General features: G+C 38.2%; 1 protein-coding gene across 1 annotated transcript in view; it reads left to right on the forward strand.

The window, feature by feature from the left end:
* LOC142377370 (protein phosphatase 1 regulatory subunit 1A-like) overlaps positions 1-18,627 on the forward strand; it is a 45,881-nt gene that overhangs the window by 8,503 nt on the left and 18,751 nt on the right. Inside the window, exon 3 of the mRNA XM_075461407.1 lies at positions 3,886-3,946. Coding sequence (XP_075317522.1) covers positions 3,886-3,946 — 61 coding nt within the window. The remainder of the gene's footprint in view (positions 1-3,885; positions 3,947-18,627) is intronic.

Genomic DNA, 18,627 nt, shown 5'->3' on the forward strand with positions numbered 1-18,627 from the left:
CAATATAGGATCGTATGTGAAATGACAGAATGAAGGATGAGGAATCACATTAATCTTCCTGAACTGATATGGTCGCGGCATTGTAATATTTCTGGTCTGCCTTGGCCCACCCAATAACAACCTTTAGTGAAAGCTTTCTATTATCTTCCTCTGCAGCAGATTATATTTTCATATTCAGATGTAAAATGAATATTTCAGATATTCATTTCAGATGTAAAATCTGAAAAAGTAAATAGACCGCAGTATTAGAACTGATTTCTCAAACAAAGTTAATAGATGGGCTTACCAACATTAGAGATGCCAAACTATATTAACTGATAAGTATGAGTTTGGTTATTAGTTTGATATCAAAAGCTGCTCAACAGTAGTTATGTGTCTTCCAGCCCAAGTGGTTTTGCTCCACTGTGACTTAAAGATAATATGATGACACTGGGGATACTACACATGGACAAAACACAAGTGCTGCATTTCCATTAAGAAAAATGACACATTAACCAACCTTGTAATTCATGAATTTTGGAGATTTTAAACGAAATTCACTATTGTAAATAATCTTTGTGTAGTCTTGGAAACACCATCTTTAAAAAAAAAAAAAAGCATTAGAACAAAGGATTTTCATTTATTGTGTATCCATAAAATGTGATGAAGCATATTTATACACTCATGTAAATGTCCAAACAAGTACTATACTTTTTATTTCTGTTATTGGAGATCTTGGTTCAACAGTGAATTAGATCAAACATGTTACTTTGAACAATACCAGAAAACAGACAAACAAACAAACAAAATAAAAGCCATCCATTTATAAATATCAGTTTAAACATAAACAATATCTGTGTAAAAATATTGATTGATTGATTCCTTTCAGTGATTTAAAAGTTAGGTCTTTGACAACATAATCAAATATACAAATTCAATTTATGATGAAGGGAGACATTTTCACATCAGCTGACATGTCTTGTGGCCTGACCTACATTTTCCAGCCAAGGGCATTTCGTCCCACTCAACAAGAATATCAGGCATGTGCGACTTTTCCAGCCCACCCATCACTTTGGAAGGCAGTGGTTGTTCGTTGTTGAGAGAAGTGACAGAAGTGCATTCTAAACGGACTGTGGGTTGTAAGGCAGGCATAGTGATTTGATGGGGAACCCATCCAAGTAAGTGCTGGTATTTGTGTGAGCGGAGGATCAGGGAAGGTCACTCTGCTGCCGGGTGAGAAGAATAACAATGACTCAGGCTATAATCGGTTCTACACATTCATGAGTGATTATGCTTTAACGTGAGCTGGAGGGGTGGATTTTCTGGAATGCAACAAAATAGACAACCTTAGGACTACTTACTTACTACTCTAATTATTTATTAATTTATTCTAATTATCTGCAACTTTGAAAGTGAAAGGGAGTAAGAAAGTCTTTGTATTTTCCAAACCTATGACAGATTACAAAAGGGTATTGTTTTTGCCATGCCAAAGAGATTTTTGATGACCGAGACAAGATTTTAGTATTTCATCTGCTTAGCCGAATTGGCAAATCAGCTGTACGTGCGTCTTTAGCCATGTTGTATTAAATTTGAAGGATGCATTTTCATAGACACCATATACTGTACTGCATGTGTGCAAAATGCATATGTGGCTTTAGAAATGTTTATCTCATTATGTCCTGAATGTGCTTCGAGTGCATTTTACCGACCAGATCTGTGTTTTTAAACATGTACCTCGAGTATGACTTGCCCTATTTGAGCTTTGCCACAGCTGGATTGCTATTCACTGACACCTGGCTTAATCAAGAGTACCTTTAGTTATGCAGTCTTGACACACACATTTCTCAGACACAATTTTGCTGCTGCACGGAGGTAACAATGAATAGCTGACATGTGTCTCACGATTTTAGATGAGCAATTTGCTCAGAAGTCTTCACAGCAGTGACATATCTCTGCTGCCTGTTAAAGATAAGGCACTCAGTGTCGTTTCTTATTCTCAACCCTACTCCTGAATTCCATGGATATGATTTAAATGGTAATGAAGCCTCTTCATTTCAGAATACCCGATTAGAATGTGCTACTAAAATACCACTGACTATGCTTTTTCATTACAACAGATTATTTGTGTAGTTACATCTGTATTCAATGTTATTATAGCCTGAAGGTAATCATTTTCAGTCTAGAGTATTGAAAAACTCTGACAGCTAATTTATTTGTATAGTATTGTGTGTGCATATGTAGTCTGGGTGTCTGAATAGAGGGAGAGCACCAGGCTGAGCAATAAACCAGATTATTCAATGCAAAATCTATACTTTGGGCTTTTTTTTTTTTACCATAATGTGTTACCGTCCAAGCACAGCAACGCTTCAAAGTTAAACCAGTTCTATGGGTTTGCTTTTCAGGTCAAGAGAGTCACGTTTTCTTGCATTTTGCAACTGCTATAAATAAAAGAAGTCTCTTTTTTTTTTCTTTCTGGATTCAGTTCTTAAAGCACATCTTAAAACTCTCCATTTGACTATTGTTTTCAATAATGAAGAGTTTGACTTCTAACCAACGAGTTGTCGAAAACATCGTGAGGCTGCACTGTTTAGGCTGAGGTTGCACTGCTTTCTAAATGCACAAGCAGCATTTAGACCAGATGCATGGAGGACTGGAGCTGATGTAGATTTCAGCATTGCTCAGCAATCCTGTCAGCTCCAGTACAATTGTTTCTGCTTGTGTGTGTAGGTGTGTGTGTAAAGAAGCGTGGGGGTGGGGGTGCCTTAATGATGAAATCTGTTATATAGCACAGCCTTTTACATTTATTGAGCATTGAAGTTGAAATGTAATCACATTTTCTTGGATGTGACTGAAGATTGATCACTTTGGTTTCCACCAAAATCTTTGAACACATGAGCTATGGAGACAAATGTTCAAAACTCATTCAGTTTGACAGTTGCATTACTGCACTGTTCAGAATGACTTGAAAACAAACCATCAGCTATAAAAGCGAGACCGTGGAATTTTTCTGACAATGAGGGTGGACGACAGCCATCAGTCTTGCAGAGTAACAAGGAAAAAGTGGGTCTGTTTTGTCAGTGTGAGACTATTTGTGAACAAGCATTTATTCTCATTGTAAAGGCAACAATTACTGTCAATATCTATGCATCTTTTTTCAGGATCTGTGTGCAGTCTGTGGGTTGTGCTCAAAATTCAAAACAAGCATTTTAATTTTCGTGGGGAAAAACACAATGGATCAAAAAGTAGCATTTCTTTACACCTAAATACTCAATGAAGGGCATGGTGAGAAACTGTTGGGAGGATTACTGTTTCTTTTCTCTATTCTTTCCATTCATCTTCTCTCACCATCATTATCTCCACGAGAGTTAGTTGATACAAGTTTTTCATGAAGAATTTTGACTTTTAATCTATCTAACACATTAATTAAAACCTGATAGATAAACAGACACGTTAGCTTGCTAGCAGTCAAAAGCAACAATGCTTACTGTAAGTATTGCAGCTCATCTTTTTATATCCAATAGCAGAGCTGTCAAACATTTATAGGTTTAAACATCCTAACTTTTGAGCAGCTCAGTAAAATTTACATGTATTTCATGTATTACTCCGACATGCCCAGCTACTCATAAGCTAAAAAACTAGTAGGAGGTGGCAGGCTGCTCACTGCTCAGCACTGCAGGATGCAGCGTTCCTCTCATCCAGCTCATGCATCTTCAAAGTATCCCCACAGAACTCTGGATCAGCCAGACTAGCCCTGTTCTAACAACAGCATGATAGTTATGTCGGGGGGCAAGCCTCTTTTTTACGGTTGATATATATTTTATTATAGCATCCATTTCAAATAAAAGCATTTTTTTTCCCGAATTGATTACATTAAATTTGAACTATGGAACCATTCTACTTTTTCAGATCAGAAGACGTAGACCGACACCTGCAACTTTAGTTGCGTCCAGTGATCAATCATCACCTGGTAAGTCATTCAATTGCAAACACACACTCACACACTGACTGTGGACACTGTGGACATATAATACAGTGATGCTGAGGTGTGGGTGAAATTGTCTTTTGAAATATTCTATCTTTATGCACATTTAGTTTGTTCTGCTTCTTGCTTGGAGCAGTAGACTTACATTCACAATGTAAAGTCACCCATCAGGAATGTGCAGAGGCATATATTTGATTGGCCAATTTAATCAGTTCTCTGGAATGATCCTGTTAACTTGCCTTCTATACTTTCAAGTCATTGCTTCAGTAATGTGGCCTTACTCAGATTGGATCAATCTACATTTGCACACAAGGCAGAACTTGGTTTATTTGAAAATACATTAAACAATTCTGTGGTGCGCTGTTAGTTGTAAACAGACTGTTCATGAAATAGTCTGAAGGTCAGAAATTTGACCAATTTATTGGAAGCATCGACTGTTTGTTTCCTCCTTGAATGAAAGTAGTTTAGATTAAATAGTCAATTTTCATTATGTTCCCAAAATGAGATTAATTCAAGGGGAAAAAAAACATAAAATTAACCCAAATATGCTATTCAATAATGCAAAGAAGGGTCTGTATGTTTTTTTTTTTTAAACTGCTGTGATGCTGCATTTCAGCTCTGTTACATACTAAAAAAATTACGGCAACAAAACAAGCCATGTGTCCTCTCATGGGATCCTAATGATCAAACACAACAGCAGACCTCTGAGGAGTTATCCTGCTGTCTGAGTCATCCATCTGCTCCCTGCTTCCCTCTCTGCCTCTGCTATACTTGAATGTGCATTTGTGTGACCCACTGCTGATTTGAAGAGATCAGCAGGAAATTTTGGGCAGGAAAAGTAATTTTCTGCTCGTGAGAAAACTTATTTTCTGTTGGGTATGAATAAAGACTGGATGCATCGTTGAGCATTTATACCAAAGACTTAGAATGCCACTGTTCTGGTATTTTTAACATTGGTGCCAAAACGTTGTCTCCATTAAGAAAATGATCAGCATGAACTGGAAGTACAGGTTTTATCCACAGTTCATTCCAGCAGCGGCTGGAAATGTACCAACATTTTATCTGCTGACTATTATAAACCATGAGGAAGAAATCGTTCTGTTGTCACCAGATAATGTACAGACAATACTGTAAGCAAGTGAAGCACAAAACTACCACCAATGCTGTGGTAGACGTCAGAAACAGCAGCTGCCTCGACAAAGCTGTGACCTTAAGTGCCACTGCTAGCGGCTGCTTTTGTTACTTTACCCCATTACTGTCAACATGACGTCAACACGGTCTGCACTGCGTGGTTACATACAGCAATGTGTTAACCTGCCTCTGAAATATAGTGTTTTTTTTTAACTGTAGTTCGTTGCTGATAACTTGTTACCAACTCAGCAGAGAGACAGCGTTGTAACTTTGCATCGACCTGGTCTTCATCTCCACTTCTTAGACATGAAACACAGTAACTGATATTTGCTTGACACTTATTTTGAAACCTCTAACCATCTGGACGTTCAATAGCTGATTAATAATTTAACCATGACTTTCTAAACACATTCCGAGCTGCATCCAGTTTACAACCACAATCCACTTTAACTTAGCTGGTAGAGTTGTACATATATATAGAGTATCTTTCATTTGGATTTTTTTTTTGTTTAACAGATTACAAAGTCAAGTAAATTTAACATTAATTTGCATTTAAATGCAGTGATGCAACTAATCATGATAAAAGCACCAACTTCCAACCCATATCACGGCATTTAATAAGAGAGCTGAAATAATTTGTCTTTTTTATCTTGCAAATAACAGTGTTGCTAGTTGGAGCAAATTCAGAGTATATGACGTGGCTGTGACCTGTTTGGTTTCTCTCTGTTTGTGCAGTTGTAATTGGATAATGCACAAAATAAACTGCAGAGAGTCAGCCCTGATCTCTGAATGTAAGAGAAGAACAAACTCAACAATCCTTTCTGTTTACTGCAGTGGATCAGAGACAATAAAAAGCAGAGGGAATTGAAGAGGGTGAAGCAGAGCAGTAATCATTTATAAAGTGAAGGAATGAGATTGTTAAAAACAAACAAAAAAAATGACAGTGTTCAATGGTTTGATTTTATTAAGAATGTGTTCATTTTCATATCTTTTGTGATCTCGCTCTTTATTTTCAGGCACACTGATTTTTTTTTTGCCGTTAGACTCTAAGTCATAATTCGACTCTATTGGTAATCCCTTACAGTACTGTGAGGGATCTTCTAATCCAGGGGTCTTCAATGTTTTTCAGGCCAGGGACCCCCAAACTGATGGAGAGCTGGAGCAGGGACCCCCCTACTATTTATATGACATACAATTGTGTTTTATATTTAACGGGGCCTAGTGCCGTGTATAAACATAACTACTCTGTTATTGTACATTCAATACTAATCTATTCAAATAATACACAGGTTAATATATTCATGTTTTTATTTTAAACATGTGCAAGGTACAGGGTGGCCGTGCCACTGCCATTTATCAACAAACATCTTGCATACAACACTGAGCTATTCAAATAATCCACAGATTTTAACTTTAAATATGCATGTAGATGGGACAATGAATCCTCAAACCATCTGTGGATGGCACACGTTTGCACGCAATTTGTGAGAAAAAACAGTTTGAAAAAAAAAAAAAAAAAATTTTTTTTAAATGTTAAAAAAAATGTTAAAAATCGTCTAATCAACCAAAGATTTCGCGACCCCCCTGCAGTACCTCCGCGGACCCCCTGTTGAAGACCTCTGTTCTAATCTAAATGATTTTTTCACTTAATTTGTTTCCCAATTTGAATTTACCCTGAGTATGATAATTTTTGGAAAAGACTGCACCGTGTGCCAAAAATGTGGATAAATTAAGTAGTAGGGATGTCCTGATCAGGTTTTTTTGAGTCCGAGTCATTTGATTTTGAGTATCTGCAGATACCGAGTCCAGATCCGATACTTCTACAGTACATTAAAAAAATGAAGAATGGTGAAGAAACAGATCCAGGATGTCCCTGATTTTTTATTTATTTTATTGACTTATTTTATCATTTAAAACTTATAAACAGAGCACTTATGTGAGTTAGCTTGAACCAAAAAAGTAATCAAGTAATAAACAAATTCTTCACATTGTAGTTTAGTGCAACAATGTCTAATATAAAAACGAGCAGCAGCTCAACTTGAAATACCTGGCATGTATGTAAAAAGTGACTTCATGCCGCATGCGTTGTTTCTGTGTGTAGCTGAGACCATAGACATAAAAATTTAGGGAGTTATGATTATTGTAGTTGGGGATATACACCTTCCTCAGTGGAGACCCATCCAAGATGGCAGCCGCGCTGAAACGTCAGCTCCAATAGGCAGCGTCAGTCTATGAGGCGTCTACGTATATTATGTCTATGGTTGAGACGGTCTGACGGTACCACCACATAACAGTAAATACTAAGCTGTTATTTTTTCCCATTTGTTTTCTTTAGTTCTGATTAAAAAAAAATGTAAAAAAGAGAGAATAAATATACATATATAGATAGGCTACATATCCGATCCCTGATCGGGATGAAAACGTCCGATTCCGATCAGACAGAAACCACGTGATCGGCCCCGATTTCCGATCAAGTGATCGGATCGGGATATCCCTATTAAGAGGTGAACTAGCTAAAAGCTAGCTTATCTAAGTGAAAACTATTGCAGTGTTTCCCACAGATGTGAAGGCAATGTGTGGTGGTGGTGGTGGGGGGGGGGGGGTGTTGGTTGGGTGTAAAAAATTAAAATTCTTCAAAATAATTCCTTCGTTAATAATTGGTCACACAAAACTTTATTGTATTAACCCTTAAGAACCCAGACCCATTTCTACTTAAATGAAAATTAAGGGGGTTATAACACAAACTAAATAGACCACATAGAACCCATTTCAGAATTTTTTTCCAAAATACCACCCCCCACTGTCAGAGATCTGTAATGTGACATATATGTCACATTGGGACTTAAGAACCTGGATAATTTCTCCATCAAGGAAAATTATGGGGGACGTAAGGATGTGTGACACCATCTTATCTGCAGATATTCACATCTTCATTGTAAACAAATTAATAACATAGCTAATTACACTGGTCGGAGTGTTCAGCTGTTTCAGACTGATACCTCCGGTTCAGGCTGGTCCTCATCCTCAACACGTCTCTCTTTTTCAATCGCGGAAAATATTTTTCAATACTCATCTGGATTGAAGCAGCAAACATTCAGTGTAAGAGTTTAAAAAAACTACTTTATTTGATTCACAGCTGCTAGTGTTTAGACCTCGACAACCCAACTACATTTTTTTTTTTACGGCAAACTTGCAACTAGTTAACTTTATAAAGAAGGCGTAATCGCTTGCTATGGGTCGGGACGGGACGGGACAACATTGTATTCAAAATATAAAATATTTTTATAGGACTTTTTAATGTGTGATTTTATAAAGGTGCACGTGATACCAACCTTTCGTGAATTCTTTCGGTTGAGCTAATCTACGCGACGCTGAAGCTAGCAAGCTTCCATGCTTCCAGGGAAGCACGGAGGGGAGGGGCTGTGTGTGTGAGTAGGCTATGCGAGAGAGACGCGAGGGACAGAGAGACGGAGGGAGAGCAGGGAAAGGAAATGCAACTTAACGAATATGAGTATTTTTTAAATAGCGTTAAAAAAAATAATAATAACGAAACGCAATATGTGGCGGCCGGTGTTTAATCTGTGGCGCACCGCCACGAATTAGTCTATGGCTGTGTTCGAAACCGCCTACTACATACTACATACTTGAAAACGGCATACTGATCGATCAGACAGTATGCAGAGCGTTTACACACAGTGCACTCCACTCCTGCCCGAGCCGAAATCAGCCAGCCTGAAAAGCTGATTTCGCTTAAGCTATAAACTCTGTAAATATATAACTTTAGCAACATTTGAAACATTTTCAGGCGAGAAAGTAGTCATTTAGACCCCCAAGGTGTTGAAAATCTGACAAAATACCAGCTATTTACAATTTTGTTCCCACAAATTCGGCGCTGCTAAAGCTAGCCGCAGTGAGCAACGCACTTCCGGTTATGCCGTTTTGACTGCTCTCGTCCCGTTAAAGGCGGGGTAGGGGATCTTTTTCTGGAACATTTTTTTACATATTGCTTGAAATACTCTTCACACCCCCATTGCAACCAATTAATTAAAAGTTTTGACACAAATATGAAAAGTTTTAGTGGCCTCTAGAACGTACAATCTAGGAAAAACAGTATCCAATCATTGTGAACGGACCGTTCACAATGATTGGATACTGATGCGTCTATCAAACTGCAATCTGCTCCTCCCTCCCCCTCCTTCCCCCTGTGCGCGTACCCTGCTCCGTGAACAAATTACGCGTCCAGAAGCTTGGCAGGAAGCTAAACTAGAGCCAGCTTGGCTAGCACCTAGCATTATTAAACGTATAGTTAGCATATACTAAATACTAAATACGGCAACGATCGATGCTTGCTGTCAGAACAGCGCTCGTGCACCTTCGTGCTCGTGCGCGTTCATGTACTCTAGAGGCGTGCCTTCGGGGGGGAAAGTGAGGAAAAGGGTTGGGACTTTTTACCTGTGTATTTTCAAAATGCAGCTTCGCTGGACTCAAAATCCAGGATCTCCTACCCTACCTTTAACGGAATTTGACCGTTCAAATGGCGATGGGCAACGTCACGTTGCGTTGCATCTTGGGTAGTTTGAGTGTGACAAGTAACCTCATGATGAATACTCAACATTTCGGCGAATCTAGTATGCATCTAGTGTACATCCGGGAACTTAAAAAAGTAGGACTAGTAGGAATAGTAGGAGAAGTAGGCGGTTTCGAACACAGCCTATGTGTGGGAAACACTGTATTGTGTTATACTTAGCTAACCTTAAAGTAGTTATGATAAACTGTCATATGGATTAGGTTTGTGTTCAAATGTTCTTTTATTTATTTATTTTTTCAACATCATCTTTTCCAAAACTATACATATTTATATTTCACCACCTAATTCATTGAATGCATAGATAATGTCCACCCCTGAGAGCAGGGCAAGTCAAAACTATTTACCTGGACATTAAAATCTTTAAAATAACAACAAGAACGTTTATAACAGTTGACATTAATGGGCCAGATTTAATCTGCTTTCTATTGATGCTGTTTTACATGGAAAGCACTTTTTATCCTTTAAACTTTCTCTCATTATTTCAGAAATAATAACACCTTTCCCCTGGGAATGAATAAACTCATCAATCTTGGCCCCAACTGGATGGTGACCTCAGTTACACTAGAATGAAAGACATGTTTAAGGAATAATGTGTTTTTCCTTCAGGGCAGTTGTGTGACTTGTCTCTCGATGGGCTTGTGTTTAATTTCACACAGGTTTGCACTTCATCAAACGAGTGTGTGTGTGTGCCTTCAGAACTTGAAATACATAGACAGCCATGCCAGTCAAAAATATGTGGAGATATTAAAACAAAACTGAAGACTGAGACAGTGAGATGAAATCAGGCTAGCAGAGGAAATAACAGACGCTGAATCAGATGCATTGGCACGATCTTTATGTATGTGTGTGTGTGTAAGGCAGAGAGGGAAATGGGATGTGCCAAAAGGGAGGGGGATGGGGAGGAATAGATATGATGATGAGGGAGAGGAGCTTTGCTGGTGCAGTAATGGTGTACCCAGCATCACACACAGACCTGCATTATTAAATGTGCTGCAGATTGTTCTGCTCTGAGCTTTATGGACCCCAAAGCACATCAGAGAAACAGGCACTACAAAAATCCAGGTTGCAGGCTAAGTAATGAGGAAGAATCTTTAGAAGAGGGTGCTTTGAATTTTCTCTAGTTTTTAGGGGGATTTATTTTTACTTCACTGATAACTGGGGAGAGACAAGAAGACAGCTTGACTTAGATCAAACAAAGCTGGAGAAAAGGGAATATTATATTAATCTATTAATACAGTATGATAAATGATAGGTGTTATAATAGTGTTCTCAATTGAGTTCTGTTTTGATGTTTTGCTGAGTTGGTATAACCATGTGGTCACTTTATTAAGTTCCCTTTGAGGCACTTAACCTAGACAAGAACCAGCACCACCAACAACTGTTTTTGGAGTGTTTGCTGTCAAGACACATTAGAAACTAGCCTGAAAGCAGGTGTGCGGGAAGTGAGAGCAAACTTACAAATGGAGTGCATAATATCATTATTTATGATGCACAAATTAAAAGATTGACCAAAACGGTAAAAATATGACCATAGTATGATTTATTTGTTTTTCAAAATGTTGCACAAAATAGATTAAAATATTTCTGTGAGAAAAGATGATCTGAAAGTAATGAACAATACCTAGTAATGAGCATGAGGTGGGATAACAAAATAATTTGGGCGGTTAGACTAAATCGTTGCAGAGCCAGTAAATCTAATTGTTATCAGGACTATTCTGTATGTTTTACCAGAGCAGAATCTTGCTAATTATTTTGACAAGGAGCTACCTACTCTGCCAACTCACTCAAATAACGAATTCTTGTGTAAACAATAAGATGCTGTGTGGTAATGTAACTATAAGAATATGAAAGGATGTATTTTAGCCTAAACCATGATCTTTTCCATACCTGAACCAGTTAACTTTTATTTCTAACTCTTATCCAAGCAGTTTTTACCCCTTAAATCTACCTTTGAAACTTTGTTGCCTGACCTTGATCAAGTAGGGGTGAAGCATAAAGACCTAGCGAAAGCAAAAGAAAAGACCGAATGGTGAAAAACACGAGGAAAAAGCTAAAGTATTATGGTTCATTTGGGAATGCTAAAGTGAAAATACTATTGCTTGGTGTACCTGCTCCAGTGAATTTCTTGGAATATCTGCCGATTAGCCAGAAAAACACAGAAAAGAAGAAGTTGAGCAGGGTAGGGTTGATAAAAATAAAAAGGAGTTGAATGTGATTATTCCAGATGGCAGATGTGACGAGTTTGCTGATGAATGCAAGAATGAAGAAAGACTTGTGCAAAAGGCTAATTCATATGTAAATTGAGTCTTTAGTTTTCAGGACAGATATTGTGCATCCTTGTTCTCTAAGATGTCCTCATTTCTTATTTTTGAAAGTTTATATTCAGCACTTTTATAAATAAGCACTAAGGATGATACAGGAATGAGAGGAAGGAGAAGAAAGGCAGATTGTTACCAGGGCCATTAAAAACCATGAAGTTGTTATCTTAAATTAAATCTTGTGGCCATCAAGGCACCTTATGGTGTTCTGTTTCTACTAGGAGTTAGACAGTTAAATATTCCTAAAACCAAAGTGTAAAAACATCCTTTTTTAGGAACTTGATTTGAAATTCATTTCACTAAAAATCTATTTTCTCCTGAAAAAATAAGGACACATGGACATAAATATATTTTATTGATATAGAATAATTGCCATATGAAGGTCTCATTAGTTGCCATTTTAGAGCTTTACAATGTCATGTCAAGACATTTTTTTAATTCTATCATAGTAACTTAATTTGGCTTTGCCCCTGTTGAAATGGAATTGTATCTGCATCGTATCTGCATCCGTGCTTTCAGTGGCTCCTTTGTTCAGCATGTATAATGCGAGGGGCAAAGAACAATACTTAGTTTAAAATTAAAAGAAAGGACCTGCTTGTTGCTATGTATGCAAAATAAAAAGAAGAAAACCATCCTCCCCCTCTTTCTTTGCTCTTAGCAACACTGCGAGAAGAACAATGATCAAACAGCCCTTCAGAACACTCACAAACTGCCTTTCTACTTCTTTTTTTTAATAATACACTGTGCAAGGATTTATTTTACTCATTTTTTTTTATGAAGTGCTGTTGGGGAACTCTCGGCTGACATCAGTTTATAGCTGAAACACAGAAGCAATGAAATGGCTTGTCTTGGATTCAGAGGACCAACTGTTCTCATTTGGATTGTTGTCAGATAATCAGTCAGCTGGGAGTTGTAGTGATAGACTCATCACTGCTGGATAGACTTTTCTATTGACCTTTTATCTCATTCTGCAGCACACAGGGGCTGCACACACTAAAAGTCAGCCATGTGAAACCATGTTTTATGTTTCTTGACACAAATGTTTTTTTTTTTAAATCACATCTTATATTGTTTGTTCAAATCAAAGTAAGCTCACAGCGAGGATTTTTCACCTCACTACATCTATCCATCACACAAGTAGCATAAATATTGAGTAAAACGGATCAAATCTTAAGCCCCAGTTTGATTCTATCTTTTATTATACAAACATGTCTAATAGTAATGTAACTGTTTACATTTGGCATGAACATGTGAGATTATGTGAACGCCCTCAGGACAGATTGAGGGTGCATTCAGATCGGATAGCTTAGGTCACATTCAGAGGCGGTTTTGGACAAAGTTACCCTCATCCGTTTAGCAGTCTGAACACAAAGTGTCATAGGGTACTTTGAAGGACCACCTACTGACCTGACATGACTACATGCAACCACCAAGATGTTTTTTTTCTCTATCTCCCAGTTTCTTATTAAAAAAAAAAAAGATTCTGTGAAAAGCAGCTTCAAAATTCACAGAATGTATCAAAGAAAACCTCATACTCATCTTTTGTGTGAAACACTGAACCTATCAGCTGTCGGCAGAGGGGCAAAGCTCTGGTTTGGTCCTGGGAGTCACTTTTTAATGGAGCTTGCACCAAACAAGACAGTTTATCGCTGGTTCGATGTGCAGATGGCAGAAGATGAGCGCACAGTTTCTTGCCAGTACAAACAAAAAAATGCACGACAGATACACCGCTGCAGGTTACTTTGAAGTGCTGCGCCGACAACTTGTGGGAACACATTGAAGAAATGTTTGTTTTTTAGGGCTAGAAGTCTTTCTGAAAGACTTTCTTAGTTCCCTTGTCAACTAGGAAGGATATTTTTTGTCTGGCAAGTATCAATCAACAGGAGGCATTACGTGAGTTGCCTAAATTGTAATCCGTGTTTTGATTGTAATTGGCATTGATAGTATCCGCTGAGGTAAACATATTGTAAAATGCTTTCCATCAATCAGATCAAAAGAGCTTTAGTTTTTCTGTGGTATACCGCATGTGCTTCCACTTCTATACAGCACTTGTGTGGAGTGTAAAGTTGTGTAGGAAACAGCTGAAAGCCCAATTGTCATCTGTCGGAATTTTAAGGATTAAAAACTTCATTGTGTGTCTTTATCAGCAGAGGTGCACTGACAGTCAGCTCTTTAATGAATAATTTATCTAATGCTCCTTTACCTCTCTCATTTTGCGTATGTTACATAATTGAGATTAATGTAATATTTGGTGATAATTCCATGATACACTTTAGGGGACTCAGGCAAATCTGAAACTTGTTATTTCTGAATAATAATATAGATCAGTTACTGAATGCATTTGTAATTTAGCAGAAACATCAGAAGTAGTGCTGATGTCCTGCTTGTGTCACTCAGCTGAGAGCTGACGCAGCCTACATGTTAACCTTCATTTGTATATGGAGTGGATATAAGAGATATGATCACAAGTGATCATTCAAAATGCATTTTAGGCTGCATTTAACACCAGGTGTGAACACATGTTCTTAGAGCTACCCACTTGTGACCCCGCAGGATACACAATCATACTGAACCACATCCAGCAAGAAATATACATCATTGGAGGTCCCTCAGCAGTCTAGGCCTATGGTAGCATAACTATGGATGTTCAGGGTCACCTGACCAATCCCTAACTATAAACATTATCAATAAGGAAAGTTATAAGTAAATAGATAGAGTGTTTCTGCTTCCCGAACAAAAGCTGGCAGCTGGTTCCACAAGAGAACAACCTGATAACTGAAGTCTCTGCCTCACATTTTACTTTAAGAAATTCTTGGAACCACAAGTAAACTTGAGATCTTTAAGATATGATGTAGCGTGGCCATTAAGAGCTTTATATGTGAGGACAACTGTGTTCAATTCTATTCCATCAGAACTCTGGCTGCAGCATTTTGGATCATCTGGAGGTTTTTCAGAGAATTTTTGGGTTTTGAGAATTTTTTTTTAATAATAAAGAATTACAGCAGTCCAGTCGTGAAGTAATGATATAAACTAATAAATGCCATCCAATTTAAAAAAAATTAATATGTCTGATACTGTTAGTGTGCCAAAATTGCCACTAGAGCAGTATTTTAATGTAATTCACTACTGAAATGGAAGATGTCTGTAAGTTCATTGAAAAAGATTGAAACCCTTTCCAGGCAATTGGATTTATCCAACGTTTCAAATACTGACAAAAGTGAGCGAAACCTCTCAGAATAGAGAGGTCTTGTCAGTATATACAAAGTATGCCACTACTACTCAGCCTCGGCCAATTACAGTCACACACACTAATAACAACATTAACATAAAACAGGGGAGCTAACATGTGCCTCTTCTTCAAAACACAATATTCATTCTTGACCCAGACTGTGGTCTTTTTTCCAAATGTTATGCTGATTTTGTGTAATACACTTCACCATATTAATTTAATAACATACCTGAAAAAAAGATTTATTTTTGTAATTGTGTTTAGGATTGTGTTTTTTACATCAAATTTAAATTTTTGAACTCAGAAACTGTATCACACATTTTTCACTCCAAGCTGTTACATCGTTTAACTCCTTATACTGTAACACATACATTTCTTTTAAATGAGCATTAATAAAGCATACTTTAATTCACATTCCTATAGCCATTGCAAAACAAGCATTTTTTGCAATGGGCTGAAATTAATTCCAGATTGTTTGGCATGTGTATGTCAAATCTTCATAAGATTTAGAAACAATCACTAATATACAGTCTATTACTTGTTTTTTTTAGGAACTGATTTCAAATAGAATCAATTAAGTTAACATTAAACCTTTCAAATCCTTTCAAGATGCTAAAACAAGATTCACTTTAAAGCTTTGCCTTATAAAGTGGAACCCTTCCCAAGATGAAAAGTAATGTTTTAAGTTGAGTTTTTATTTACCTCTTTTTATGTTTGGTGCAGAGAGAAAAGGCAGAACTTAGGGGAAAAAAACAAGGACATCACAGGCAGTTGAAACAGCCTTGTGCATACTTTTAAGTAGTTATATTATATGCACATGCACTGGCACACATGCACACTAACCCAAACACACACACACTGCATTGACAGTGCCCAGGGATGCATAGGTTGCCAAGCAACGAGGTGGTGTCCTAGAAAAAAAAAAAAACAGTTTCAAGGCTATGACACACAGATTTGGATGCAGGCTCAAGAGCCTCAGTATTGATCACAGTTAATGGCTTCCCTGTACAGCAGTCAACTGAATTTTTTCTTCTGTTTTGACTCTTTGATATGGTGATTCACACAGATTCATGTTTCACAAATTTACTTTTTTTTTATTGAACTCATTTTCATCCTGTAACAGACACATGAGCTTAATATTTCTTACTGAATACACAGTCAAACAAGAAAACTAATCTGTGTCTAAAACCTAGAAATAAATCTGACGTTATGTCACAATTTAATATTGTTGATTTAAAAATCTTAGAGGAAACAGTTCGGCATCTGAAATCAACAACTTGAGCTCTGGACGTAATACCATCTGACTTTTTAAAAACTGTTTTACCTCAGTAGAAAGTGATCTCCTACAAATAGTTAACAGCTCACTGACATCAGGCATTTTTCCCAAGTCACTAAAGACAGCTGCCATTAAGCCACTCCTAAAGAAGAGAACTCTAGACGCCTCTATGATGAACAACTACAGACCTGTCTCTAACCTCTCTTTTATATCTAAGATTATTGAGAAAGTTGTATTTAACCAGCTCAACGACTTTTTGAATGAAAGTGGAAGTCTTGATAACTTTCAATCAGTCTTCAGACGTCATCACAGCACTGAAACAGCTCTGGTTAAAGTGTTAAACAACATCAGGTTGAATACTGATTCTGGTAATGTTTCAGTCCTGGTTCTGTTGGACCTCAGTGCTGAAACGCAGCGCTGAGGTCCACAGAATTCTGTTGCACAGGCTGGAAAACTGGATTGGACTTCCTGGAGCGGTCCTGAACTGGTTCAGGTCCTATTTAGAAGGCCGGAGTTAATTTGTTACAATTGGCAGCTATGAATCTGAGCGAGTGGCCATGACTTGTGGAGTCCCCCAGGGGTCAATTCTTGGACCTCTTCTGTTTAACTTGAGACCCGGAGAAAAAAAATGTTCTTCAATTTTGACTTTTCTTATATTAACTTTGTATTTGGGCTTCAGTAAACACAATTCAGACACTTTTTTTCAAAAAACACATTTTATTAACATTTTATGGCTTGTCCACTATAGTGGACGTCGGGATTTAATTGTTCTGAATATACAGCATATCAGGAACACAGAACGATGACTTTTCATTTCATTTGTTGTCTGTTTACATTCTGTTTTTAAGTCATGTGTTTCACTATTGAACTCATTTTTCACTTCTGATTGACTTTTTTTCATATTGTTTTAAATTTTACCCACATGGTATCTGATGAAACAATCAGATTTTTTGCTGACGCAGAGAAACATGTCACATTTTATGCAACGGATGTATGTTCTACTTTTGCATCCAGGCATTCGGCATCTGGCTGCATTTGGCAGGTCTGCCATCTCTGGTAGATGGATTGCACCATATTTTCTGACCCATTCATCAGGGTGGGCTCTCCTTTTCTTCGGTACGGGGCCGCATTCTTCATCACTTGAGTCGTTGTCACCTTCTTGGTGTGACTGTGCCTGGGATTTCAGCTCCTCAGCCAAAAGAATCTTGAAGTCCAGATATTGAGCTGTTTTGTTTGTTGGTCGCTTCAAGGCCCGGCTGTCTTGCCTGTATTGTATCCAGGAGTTGGTGATGGCCAAATCAATCATATGGAGAATGGTTCGGATTGTCCACTTCCTTGTGCAGCTGGACATTCTGTAAAAACTCAGCATTCGATCGCACATGTCCACCCCTCCCATGTTGCTATTGTATTGCTGCACCACTGCAGGTCTGGGGACTTGGAGAGGCCTTTTCTCTTTTTTTGACCATCTGGAACAGACATCTTGGGGTTCAACCCCATGGACAGTTGAAGCCATGACAACAGGATTGTTGTCCAACCATTTGGTGAGTGCGATGTCTCCAGGTCTCCGCACAACGCTTTCAGATGATCCTCTCTCCTTTTTTTTGAACGCAGGTTCTGGGGTGAGACGGCATTCCTTTGGAATGTGGTTTCTTTGGATGGTTCCTGTAGCAAGTAGGCCTCTATCTAGGACACTATCCAGTAGCTTGACACTGGTGAAATAACAGTCGAAGTACAACAGTGTCCCTCTGGGTACCGTCTCCGCCAACCGCAGAACCGCGTTTCCCCCTATTCCCAGGCCACAGTCCTTGAAGGTGTTTTTTCCTTGGTAGGTCTCAAAATACAGGACTAGGCCATTTGGACTTGCCAGCACAAAAACCTTCAGCCCGGTTGGGTTGGGCTTTCCTGGACAGAACTGACGAACAGGGCACCAGCCGGTGAAGGGAATCATCTGTTCATCAATACAGACCTTTTCTGGCCTGGGCAGAGACAAGCAACCTTGCAAAACACGATTCATGACCGGCCTCACTTTACAGAGTCGATCTTGCTGCTTTTGGGGTTCAGGCACCTCCAGGTCATTCACAGCTTTGATAGACTATCTGATCTTGAAAAACCGGTCACGTGTCA

This window comes from Odontesthes bonariensis, chromosome 3, assembly GCF_027942865.1.
Source record: "Odontesthes bonariensis isolate fOdoBon6 chromosome 3, fOdoBon6.hap1, whole genome shotgun sequence".
Taxonomy (NCBI): Eukaryota; Metazoa; Chordata; class Actinopteri; order Atheriniformes; family Atherinopsidae; genus Odontesthes; species Odontesthes bonariensis.